Source organism: Symphodus melops, assembly GCF_947650265.1.
Source record: "Symphodus melops genome assembly, chromosome: 2".
Lineage (NCBI taxonomy): Eukaryota > Metazoa > Chordata > Actinopteri > Labriformes > Labridae > Symphodus > Symphodus melops.
The window spans coordinates 15630251-15643208 of NC_136692.1; the positions used below are offsets into that span (position 1 = coordinate 15630251).

Below are 12958 nucleotides of genomic sequence, written 5' to 3' on the forward strand. Positions count from 1 at the left end.
GCACAGCCTGTTTTCCATTACTTAAGAGGAAATTAGTTTGACTTACATTAATTCCTTTGAGACACCCTTACCTTAACCTTTACCTACACAGAAAGATTTAATAATATGAATAAGATGTGTCACATTTTAGTTAACTTAAACTTAATGAACGTGAGCTTGAAATAAAAGGCAGTCTGTATTGTTGTTCAGGTTCACTTTTAAATGTTCAACCTCTTTGCATGTTGAATCATTTATATTTGTTTTTATTTTATTTTAATGTTTGAAATTAAGCTTTCAATCAATCACTCAATAGCCTTTAACTAAACATGCCTGTGATAGTTCTGTACTACCACTAGATGGTGCTTTAGCATCATTTTGCTATGAATCATCCATCACTATAGTTTTGTTTTTTTTTCACAACAGAGCAGCTGTGAATCAATAAAATAATGTGTGAATCTTGACTTATTGTTTTAAAATATCAGAAATTATACCCTTTAAATACCTCATTATTCCAACAATGATTTATTTTTAATTTTAAATTACATTATTTTCTGTTGTCATTCTCATTGCTCTGGATTACGACATTTCTTGTATATGTTGTCCTCACTGTGTTATGAGATTTCCAGTATTCATTCTTGTAGTGTAGTTGTAAAGTTTCAAACCATGTGTCAGACAAGGATATGAATATATAATGAATGAAATAATATTGAAATGAATTAACAAAGAGTTGTTGAAGTGCTCCCTTGTTAGTGAGACTTTTAATTAATGTTCAACTTTTCAATCTGTTTCTAGATTTCGATTAAATTGTCAGTCAGGCTTCAAGAGAGTAATATTAGTTTTTGGATATGTCTTTTTTAGTTTGCTATTTACAATAATAAATCATTCATTTTTCTGGATTTATTTGTCTGTTTAATGTTTTGTAATTCCACACTTCTGATTTATTGTAGTTTTTCTTTTAAGACCAAATATTTTCATTTTAGAGTTTTACTTCTATATATATGCAGGTATTTACTATGTTAGTTAGTTACAGTTTCAAACTATATTTAAGTCATTGATTATTAACCTACTGCTTATTCAGGACTTTAAAAGTAACCCAGTCCTCTTCATGACTGTACAGTATGTCTTTGTTTGTCATTGTGTGAGGATAGTTGTAGTTGTATTCGCTTGTATGAAACCTGCTGTACAAATAAAGTCTGAGGGCCTGATAAAACTATTTAACTGTCTGATCAGTTAGACTTACAACACAACCAAAAGGAAGACCTTTTTTTTTTTTTTTTAAAATAAGAACAACTATTTTACAGTTAATATTAAATTGGAACAGAGCCTTCCTTATTAACATTAACTGACCAATTATCAACCTCACTGTTAAGAAGTGGTCAGGGGTTCAACACTTACTTCTATGCCTCATATTGGCTTTCATAATTCACTTCCTGGCCTGAAATTTGTTTTGCAAGTTTCATTGTCAAACTGTTTCTCAATGGCACATGAGCTACCAATGTTGCAAAGTTCTGAGGTCAATAAAACGTCATAAAGTATGTGTTCCTCTATAGCGCATTAAACCCCTTTGTTATTTTGAAATGTTGTTTTATTTTCCGCTTGACTTCATGGACTAAGTTGGGTTTTATCTTGAAGGAGGATGCACTTTTCACTCTTTCTGTCTTCATGTTGACGTACGCTTGATTTTTTTCGGTGGAGGAGGAAGAGGTGGGGTTTAAAAAAAAAAAAACACCACCAAATTCATTCAAGTGTTACTACACTGTATACAGAGGCAATCTGCATCTCTTCATAGCCTAACTGGACTGTATGTAGCTACTTTGGGATTGATTATCCTTGCCTTTTTTTCTTGGATATAAATGACTGATTTCCAAATGGGTAAGACCTGATTTGTTTTCCTGGTTGGCTTTAAATGTTTAAATTTTATTTAAGATATCCATCTTTTCTATCTGCAGTTATCTTCTGTTTGTAGTCCTAAAAATCCAAACTAAATTTAGCTATAAGGCACTCTACTAGGACATTATTAATTGTTGTGTACTACTAATGCCTATGTGATGATATGCTCTCCCAGGGGGATACAGAAAAAAAGTTTTATCGAAATAATCTTCAGTTTTTTTCTTGTAACAGCTTCTATCTTCTCCTACATTTTGCTTTGAAGTAAGAAACAGCTCTGATGAAAAACTACATGAAAATGTAAATTCCGTCTGGGTTGAAGTATCTGTTGTGAGAACCAGTGAGATATTCAGGACTGCTGTAGCACAGTTCTTGGTATACTTTTTTTTTATCACTGTCTGCCAGTGTGAAACGTTTAACAGGTTACAGGTCAGTGTTGGTCTCAGCTGAAATAGGGAAGAAGCAGTCATACTCACAGCTCACAGGACCGCACGCCACTGAATAACATGAAAACAGAAGTCTCTATATTTAATGTGAAATAAAAACAACCCAACTTTAAAATCATGCTACTCAGTGATTCCCTGTCTATCCAAATTTATATTTCAGGTATTTATTTATTCATTTTATTTCAGATTTCAAAAATGTGAACAATGCAAATGAAGCGTGAAATGATTTCTGCCTTTCAGCTTCATTGCACAAGATGAAGGGTGTGGCAGTGTGTGTTCAGACTCTCAATACTCACCAGCTCATAGAACCCTGCTGGAAGTTTTTGTCATTATAAATGTCAAGGGTTGTTAGTCTGAGAGGATAAACTCTTGAGTTTGTGACACACATCTTCCACCTTACTGCAGGACGCCACAAAGAGCTTACACTCTTATAGGTTTAGTCTCACTGGCAGTGAACCAAAAAAAAACCTCAACTTAGTTGAGTAGGCCTTCTACGCAGGTGATGACGTTATTTATATTACTTCTGTTTTTGCCTTGTGGGAACATTTTTATGCTTGCTGAGGTGCAAGTCGGACCGTACGCATTGGCATCAGCAGTTTCTCTCTATGCAAAAAGCTGTGAATACAACAAGGACATGACAGTCTTACTATAGCATGGTTTGTTTGCTGGGCAAGAGAGGCTCATACAGGTTAATGTGCAGGTGAGACACTGAGTTAGTAAAGAATGGATGAATAGTAGTTTTGCATTCAGAATATTTATTATATAGAGACAGAAACTTGGGGATAAAAAATCCACTAGTATTCCAAACAAAGTAAAATATATACCTGACACAATCTCAGTGTCTACATGTTGTTTGTCCAAGCTGTCTCGGTGCAGAAATGTTTCTTCCTGGATGATGAATCTTAGTGATTACGCTTTTCCATCTGAATTTGTCAAGAGCCTATATGGCTGGCAGCTTTTGAGTAAATTAACTCATTGGGAGTTATGTCCAAAGACAGCAAGGATAGGCTCCAGCCCATCGTGGCCCTGAACTGGAAAAGCTGTATGGATAGTGGATGGTTGGATGGACTGGTGTAGAGATTTCTAATGACAACCACTACAATGTTAATGCACATTCGATAAAATTGAAAAACTTTTGGTGATCCCTTAATTTTTTATTTCATGCCAAATCCGAACAAAAACTTTTTTTTTCACAGCTTTCTTTGCAACCATTTAACAGCACAAGTAGAATTATTCCCATTTGGCTTAGTCATACTTTAGGATCAGAACCTAATGATGCGACAATCAGGATAATAATCTTTTGTCTAATGAATCTCTATGAACAAATTAATGTCATGGTTGAGAACAGAAATCTTTTCAGCAAGTTCAGTCAAGTGAGTCCATCACTGATAACTTTCCAAAGACAATTTAAAACAAGTCATGTGATGCTGTGACTACGTTGGATTGATGAATAGGATGTGGTTTAGGATCAAGCACATATACATTTGTAGATTGAGTCATTAATTATCACCAAGCAACCTTAATGTGTGTTTATAAAGCATCACTTAGCTTAGAACACCATGACCGACTGTAGGAGTTTTATGATTCTTGATGTGTCACTTCCTAAAGACATTTTCTTGTAGAAATTGACAAATCAGAAATATGAATGCTCTGTTTTTTCCCCTTTTTTATGCTTTAAAAAAAAAAAAAATTTAGTGGTTAAAGATATTATCTCGGGAAAACCACACTATATGTCTCGCTTGATTTCTAGAGAAACGCTTACCCCCAATAGTTGGGTTATCATAAAGGTCATATTGCATCACGTGAAGAAAACTTCCAGGCAAAGAAAAAAAATGTTCTCGTCTCAGGGCAAAATGAGGGTTGGATTCACGACCATTCAACACCACTACCATGTTTCTAATGATACAAAGCATCATGCAAATGGGTGAAGTATCCCTTTAAAATAGAAAGCACATCTATACTGGTCATCGATGTATCAAATAATCACATAGATGAACAGACCTTACTCTGACATGACAGTGAAAAGCTGACGTACCTCCATACTGAAAACACAAATTAGGTTTTAAGCTTGTTTGTAAGGTTGTATGTGTTTAATACTGGCACTGATCATTGAGGTTTCCTATTTTAACAGTTTCGTCAGATTTTACAGCAGATGAGAGGATGGAGATCGAAAGCATTAAAACGCACAAGAAGGATCTTCTGGATGATATCCAGGTACAAACACGAAGACACAGACACACACTGACAGGCACAATAAAATCACAGAATAAGATCATCTAAATTGTAAATTGTCCTGTGATTGAATTGAAGAATAACAGTTAAAGACTTTTCTTTCATTCTGCTGTGTTCAGAAGTTGAAGATGGAGATCGACAGTGTCATGGCACAAATACTCAGCTTTGAGTCTTCAGAGGAAAAGTGAGTTTTTCATCTTGATAAATCCCATGCCTCCCTTTATGTGTCATGGAGGATTCAGTTTCACCATTACCACACCGTCAACCACCCTCGGTTACCTCACATGGTTTTGAGGATATGTTTGTTTTGTTTTTTTTAATCATCAAACTGAAATAATTTATTGATATACTGTTTTTGTTTTTCTTACATTTTTATTTTTACTACAGCAAGACAATAGAGAAAAGCAAACAGTTTACAAATGGGAAGAAGAAATTTAACATGGACCCCAAAAAGGTGAGTTTAGAAGAGTGATAATGTGTGTTTGACTTCTCAATATCTAATGTCTAAAATATATATAGCACATGTGACTGCATAATGCTTGGTTTAAAAAAAAAAGGAAAAAAAAGGCCTTTGAGTTTAGATACTGAAGGGGCTGTTTTACCTGGACCGTTGTTTTAAGAAGCTCTTGCTCGCTCTTCTCTGCGGTCACTTCCTCTCTTTACTTTAACCACAGTGCAGAGGCTGAAACGCTGTGAGTCATTGAACTGACACGTTTTGTCAACTCTGTTTCTATGGTTGTTACTGTTACTGTTGAGGACACAAATGTTCTGTAAATGAATACAAACAGGCAAAGCATCACCACTTATAGGCAATTCTAACTTAAAAACAATATACAATGTAAATGTACAATAGATAATGCAAATGCTCCCGAAATGGACCACCCTTTTTTAAATTGTATTTATCAGATTCTGTATACTAAATTCACCAGGACAAGAATGTGACGATACTAGAATATATGAGATCATATAAAAACGTCATTATTAGGAATTTGGATGCAGAGTAAAAACTGATTTGTTTTAAAACGTGTACACTCAAAACTTGCCAACAAACAAAAAAACAACAATAATAAGCCTAAATAACTGTGGAAGTCATATTAAGCAGTTAAAAGTGAAACATAGATCAGTTATAGACACCAAAGTGAGATGTAGAAAGAAGACGTGACGAGATAGTTCCCAAGATATGTTTACAAATTAAATTCAACATTGTCAATTCTCATTGGCTGCAGGTGGGTTTTAGGGCAATAGTGAAACATTAGCAGTCCTTTTTTTCTTGTAAATGTAAGCCAGAAATAATGCATTCTGTTCCTCCTTTAAAAAAAAAGGTTTTTTTACCTATTGCAAAAATATCTGTACCATCCTTTTCCTCTCCAAACACAGTGATGGTGGAGAAAGAGGAAGAGAAATTAGTTTTAAGGAATCGGGTTTACAGAGAGCAACAAGTTTGTCCGGTTCTGCCAACCGGAGATGAGATAATTATGAAACTATACATATTTAGCCTTGACATAATGTGCACGTGTGTGTGTGTTTGTTTCATTGTATGGTTCAAAATGAAAATAAAATGCCATTTATATGTTCAAGACAAGAAGTCATAATGTGGAAAAAACAAGGAAGTATACTGATAGAAAACAATCAACTGACTGTGTGTGTGTGTGTGTGTGTGTGTGTGTGTGTGTGTGTGTGTGTGTGTGTGTGTGTGTGTGTGTGTGTGTGTGTGTGTGTGTGGGGATCACAGGGGATCACTTACCTGGTGGAGAATAAGCTGCTGGATGGAAGCGCTCAATACATCGCTGAGTTCCTCTATAAGGAGGAAGGACTGAACAAGACAGCTATTGGAGAATTTCTTGGAGAAAGGTGAGGAAGAAGTGGAGGACAGACAGGGATGACAGCAAACAGCGCAAGGATGGAGGGAAAAAGGGGTGAAGAAAAATGATGACGTTAATAAGGTCAAGAGCAGGAGTACCAAGTAGGAATAAATGAAAGGGAATGAAAGATGAGAAGTGGTATAAGACATTGAGCATAACAGACACTCATATTATGACTATGGAAAAACAAATGTACAGTTGTTAAGTGAGAAATGGAGAAGAAAGGTGGTGGGGTCGTCAGAAGGACGAAGAAGAAGGACAAACCATGGACGTAGACGCAAAAGAGGGTAATTAAACTGAAGGTCAATTCAAAAGGACAAGGAAAAAATCAAATAAAGAATGATTGTGCCAAAAGAAAAAAACAATGTAAATGTTAGAGAGAGACTGGGGGAAGAAAGGATGCGTGGGAAAATGTGTGCTCAAAACAACAAAATGAGGAAGGATTAGACACAAAAATGAGGAAAACAAGACCAGGATGTCTGAAGGCAGGTTTTTAAAAAAGCGAGTTTCTAGCTTCTGGTCTCAGTTGCCTTCTTTCATTTTCCGTCCCACAGGGAGGAGCTCCACCTGCAGACCCTGAAAGCCTTTGTGGAGTTGCACGAGTTCTCCGATCTCAACCTGGTCCAGGCCCTTAGGTAGGTTATGTTTCAGTCCTGACTCCTGCACAGCTTTCACATTTTATTTATCATCATTAGTGACATTTACACACAATGACACCCACCATGAACATGTATGCAGTTCTGACTGAGGTTAATTCTGTTTCGGTATATGTGTGTGTGTGTGTGTGTGTGTGTGTGTGTGTGTGTGTGTGGGTGTGTGGGTGTGTGTGTGTGTGTGTGTGTGTGTGTGACAGACAATTTCTGTGGAGTTTCCGTCTTCCTGGTGAAGCCCAGAAGATTGACCGCATGATGGAGGCCTTTGCAACACGTTACTGTGACTGCAACACTCATGTCTTCCAGTCAACAGGTCTGTTCACATCCCGACAGAACATGTTTGTGGGTGTGAAAAAAGTGGTCTTGTGGCAGATGTTTTTTTAAATGATCACTCTCTCTCTCTCTCTCTTTCTCTCTCTCTCTCTCTCTCTTTCTCTCCCTCTTTTTGTTTTTCCTCTTCAAATTTTTTTTTCCATTATTTTTCCTTTTTTTTTCACCGATTCTAAATTTCTCTGAGATGTTTCTTTGAATCGATTCAATGACCTTTATTTTGATTCCTCTTGGGTGTCTTCATTTTCCTCTGCCACGCCAGACACATGCTACATCCTGTCATTTGCCATCATCATGCTCAACACCAGCCTGCACAACCCCAACGTGAAGGACAAGACCACCCTGGAGCGTTTCATCTCCATGAACAGAGGCATCAACAATGGAGATAATCTCCCTGATGACCTGCTTTCGGTAAGAACCACTGGCCAAACCAGACACCAGGAAGTGGCAAACTGTTACAGAAAAAGTCAAACAATTGCAAAAAATATACCCACAAATTGAAATTACAGTTTTTCCATAAGATAAGCTTTAAGTGCTATAAGTGTTAGTAAAAGTGATCACACCAGTCAAGCAATCCAATGCAGTATTTTATCAGCCATCCTCGAACTCTACGAGCACCTTCCCCTCCGAAACATTAGTGAACACAACTACAATGAATCTCATGGCTGACATTTACAACAGATGTTGAGGAGCAGCAAAGATGAGAAGTGCAGAGAGTGTAAGGTTTGACACAACTAGCTACATTTCATCAATCACATTTTAGGCTGTTTGTCTTTTGTTTTTTTTTAAGTAAACAAAAAAAGAAAATGAACTAATCTTGAAATCAGATGTTTGAGGACACTCTTGAGGACACACAAAGAAGAGATGACTCGAATGATAGTTTATCTTGTTTCTAGTTTAGGAAGTCCGAATTGCACACATATGACAATGTTAGTGTTCTCACCTATAAAAAAAATAAAATAAAAAATACCCTGCTTGATATCTCATTTCTCATATCTCATTGAATCTTCTTTGGATCCTTTGCCACATGTCATTCCCTGAAACTGGATTTCTTAGTTTATCCTAATCAATAAAGATCTAGTAATAAAGCCTACAACTGTTTAATGATAACTGTCATATGTGTACAGTTAAAGTAGGCTATATACTATTAAAAAATCGATTTGCTATCAGCTGATATTCATGTGGAATAATCAAAATTAGAGGGGAAGGAACTTTATTTTGTTTTCATGACACTTGTACCACACATCATTAATTTTAGTATTTTCATCCAATTTCTTTGGAAAAACAACAAAACAGATTTTTGCCAGTCTTGAAGACTGAGCACATTAGTGTGCTGATAGTCACCTTTGGGCCATTCTCCAAGAACCAAAAACATTATCACAACATTTTCACATCGTATGGAACAGAAACTCACAAAGGTTACCACGTCCAGTTTGTTCTCACACTCAGTTTCCTGCCACAGGTCAGTCATAGCGATCAGTAGCCTACATGTTGTCACACTATGTTGTTAGACAGTGGGCTGAACCCACCAGTGTGACACTCTCACTGAAAACCACTGACTTTACCCCACTTAACTGAAATCACACACACAGACAGGCTTGTTTGAGTCAAACTATGACAGCAGTATTGTAGCTTGCAATAATAGGGAAGCCCTATATATGCCTTAAAAAAAAAAATTTCTACTCCTCTCTATCCAGAAACTGTACGAGAGCATTCACAATGAGCCTTTCAAAATCCCAGAGGATGATGGGAATGATCTCACGCACACCTTCTTCAATCCTGACAGAGAAGGCTGGCTCCTCAAACTCGGTAAACAACCTCTCCAAAATAAATCTCTTTAGATGAATTTAAAAAATGTTGTGTCACATTGTTTTGTGAGTTAATCTTGCATGATTAGAAGAGAGGAAGCTTCTTTTTTTTTTTTTAACCGATAGAGATAAAAAGAAGGAAATAATCAGGGATGTTCAAGATTCTAACAGTCAATTTCCTAAACGAGACAAGACTATGTTTGAGTGTGCTTTGTGCTGCTGTACTTAAAGCTGCAACATGAGGCTAAAAACTGGAAAGTACAGAGGAAGCAGGCAGAAAATGTCCCAATAGTGGAGTCCTACCTCAAGTGTTTGCATGGAAACCTCACTGCAAGGTTATAAAACAGTTAAGCGGCAAACAGATTCCAACCATGTCAGGTCAGCTGGTTAGGTAGTGATGCTCCATGATACTGTAAATAACCCTGCATTGTGGACTTAATGTTGCACTATGTGTTTATTAGGAGGGCGAGTCAAGACGTGGAAGAGGCGCTGGTTCATCCTTACTGACAACTGCCTCTACTACTTTGAATTCACCACTGTAAGGGTCCCACCATGACCGTAGTTCTCTCTATGACACTTTGTTTACTTATTATTACTTTATTTTAGGACTGTATGCAATTCAGGAGAATTACCTGTGATTTACTATTACTATCCATCTTTTGCATTTTAATTTAATTCTATTGTTGTTTTTAAATTCAAAAGAACAACAAAGGTTTTAAAAAAAACTCAAACAAAAATGGTTTATCTGGTTCCTAGTTTCTTCTACTTCCTGTTTAATCATGACAAAAACATAATATCTCTTTTTTTTTTCCATTCATCTGCAGGATAAAGAGCCCAGAGGCATCATCCCTCTAGAGAACCTGTGTGTGAGAGAAGTTCCATATCCTCGTAAACCGGTATGATACTTTCTGCTATGCTTTAATTAGCTAAAACACATCATGTAAATACCCAGAGATGTTCTTTTTTTTTCTTCCTCTACAGCCATGACCAAAGATACCTAATACTTTGTATTTGAAAGTAATAGATTCAATATCTTAAATGGTCACTAACAAAACAACTCTATTAAAGACAGGGTAATCTGTGGTTGTAACATAAACGGTTGGTAGATTATTGTTTGTTTCTGGTGTTGTCTAGTATTGTCTGGAGCTGTACAACCCAAACAGTCGTGGGCAGAAGATCAAAGCTTGCAAAACGGAGACAGACGGTAGAGTAGTTGAGGGGAAGCACCAGTCCTACACCATCTGTGCCGCCAGCGCAGAGGAGAGAGACTCTTGGATCGAGGCCATCAGGTTAGACCAAACACACACAGCACACACATCCCCATACATTAGGGCTGTCAAACAATTACAACACTTAAATCTGTTTAATCACATTTTTTCAAATGAAATTTATTTGGCTTTTATTTTGAATTTTTGAATTCTTAATCTGAGATCATGTCACTTACTCTTTAAAAATCAACCCTGCTTTTATTTTGAAATAAAGTAAGGACTTCTGATAAAAGTTTACCGCCCTGGCTTAACAGTGGAAGAAGACACTCGTTACAGATCAAAAACTAAATGAAAACAGCTACATAGAACAATAAAAAAGTGAAACGTTTGACATTATAAGTTAGATATTACTTTTGACTATTCGACTGAACTGTCTGAGTGCCAAAAGGGACAAAATAGTATGCGATTAAGAAGAAAATGCAATCATTTCAGATTAATGATTAATTGCAATTAACCAATTACTGCTGACAGTCCTATGATATGCAGTATATATAATATATATTCCCTGTGGTTTGATAGTAAGTAAAACTCTGTCTCGTAAACAACATCCACACCCAACATCACAGTGGGGTGAAGTCAGGCGTGGTAGCTTCAGCTTGAGACCACATCCAGTTGTGATCAAATTTTGCACTATATCGTTCTATGGAGTGCGGTACCACACAGGATGAAGAAAGAGCATGCAGCCACCAATGTTTGGCACTGAAAGCAGTATTATTCTTCTCGGTGAAGAACTCTCAAAAAGAAAACCTTAGACGTACAACATAGTACTCTTTGTTATGTGATTGTAGACTCGCTACTTATTTTTCCTAATAAAAAACATGTTATTTTATCAAAGTTGCTTTTTAAACCTGTTCATGAAATGACTTTCCTGAAAAAGAATCCAAACTAGTAGCCAAGTATTGAGGCAATCAGTCAAGTTGAATATACAAATAAAATTTAATTACATTATGTTAACAAAAGTGTTTAGAAATAACAATAGGGGAAGGCTCGTATATTCCATGATAATCAGACCTTCTTGACAGGTAAAACACCTTGACCTTTCTAAAGCTTTTCTGTGAAAACAGCTGCCTGCTGTGTCTGTGGTGAAAGTTTTAATGTTGCCATAACTGTCAAGTTGTTAGCCAGGATGCAAAGGATGCAAAACAGCCACATTTTAATTTGATTTAGTTGTGATTTCAGCTTTGAATTCGAAACTTGTAAATGTGCTTTTGTGAGTTTTTAACAGTCCATCACAGAACATTTCAGTCCTCATAAATACTGAATTCAAACACAGATACACACACATATTTCTGCACTGGCCCCACTAATCTGGTCATCTTCTTTCATTTAACAGAGCCAGCATCACCAAGGATCCTTTCTATGATTTGGTCTCAGTTCGTAAGAAGAAGGTGATTAACCAAGCTCCCCAGGACTGAGCTGCCCACTGCCCCCTCATGGACATATATAGTATTGCACCAGAGTGGGATTCTGTCCTCTTTCAGTTGCAGTAGACATCCAACTGTAGAAGGACGAGCTATGAATCCGAGCTCTGACTTTAGTCTAAAAGAAGGACTTCCCTTTCCACTTCTCTTTTTACAGACTGAACTTAAACGTGTCAAAGAGGAGAGACAGTGACTAATTCTTGTTGCTCAATAAGCGTGAAAAGCTGAGACAAGTTTGTGTGCTGATAATAGGAACTGAATCTTTCTCAGCACATGCCTGAAGATGTAATCTATTCATCTGTTAACATTTTTTTTTAAATGTTGTTGTGCAGTATAGTGTTAGGTTTTCTTCGAACATGAGACATTGGTTCTAGGATGGTGTCCCATTTCTTTATAAGATTTAATCCATAATATGGAAGAGAACTTGATCAAGCCCAACAGACAATTCTCATCTTCCTTGAATGTTCTCCTGAAGCTCCACAAATTGATGTATAGAAGTGAAATGAATGTTATAGGTTACATTCTGTCCATCTGATCATGTAAATATTGATATATTTTTACGTTTTTTGGGGAGATATGTTGTTGATGTTGTTGCAGAGTTTCTAGTACTTTATAGATCGATCAAGAACACTGGTTCTGACCGGTCGAGAATGCATTTTATTGTTTTTGTAATTGACATTTTTTGCACAGGTCAATAACCTACAGAATGCATATCATCTGCTTTGATTTAACTGCAAATGTACACTGTAAATGTAATTTCCACGTCACTTAATTATTTAATAAAAAGATATTCAGGTGTCTGTAAACATGTGGACTGGATCCTGTTCTTTTTATTGTATCAACTGAACACATCTGAAACTTTGAGACCAGACTTCACTTCCTAATGTTTTCTGCCTCTACATTTCGATGTGTGTGTATGTTGACATGCTCAGCTCACATCCTTGTAAGTGCTTCTGTAAGGGAAAAGTACAATCAACTTCGTGCTTGAATACAATATCCCAAAGTTCAAGTTTTCAGGCTTCATATTTTCATATAATTGTGTAAATATCAATACAAAACTGTTTTCGAGTGT

The 12958-nt window shown here is 36.5% G+C and overlaps 1 protein-coding gene across 1 annotated transcript; it reads left to right on the forward strand.

Annotated features, from left to right (window-relative positions):
• Positions 1 to 1747: 1747 nt before the first annotated feature.
• Positions 1748 to 12692, forward strand: cyth4b (cytohesin 4b). Its single transcript, XM_079337085.1, has 13 exons — positions 1748 to 1851; positions 4444 to 4526; positions 4664 to 4728; positions 4932 to 4998; positions 6277 to 6395; positions 6961 to 7041; positions 7260 to 7372; positions 7652 to 7800; positions 9087 to 9198; positions 9659 to 9735; positions 10022 to 10093; positions 10332 to 10486; positions 11799 to 12692. Exons 1-13 carry the CDS (start codon positions 1833 to 1835, stop codon positions 11878 to 11880), a joined length of 1194 nt encoding a protein of 397 aa, XP_079193211.1. The 5' UTR covers positions 1748 to 1832; the 3' UTR covers positions 11881 to 12692.
• The last annotated feature ends 266 nt before the right edge of the window (positions 12693 to 12958 follow it).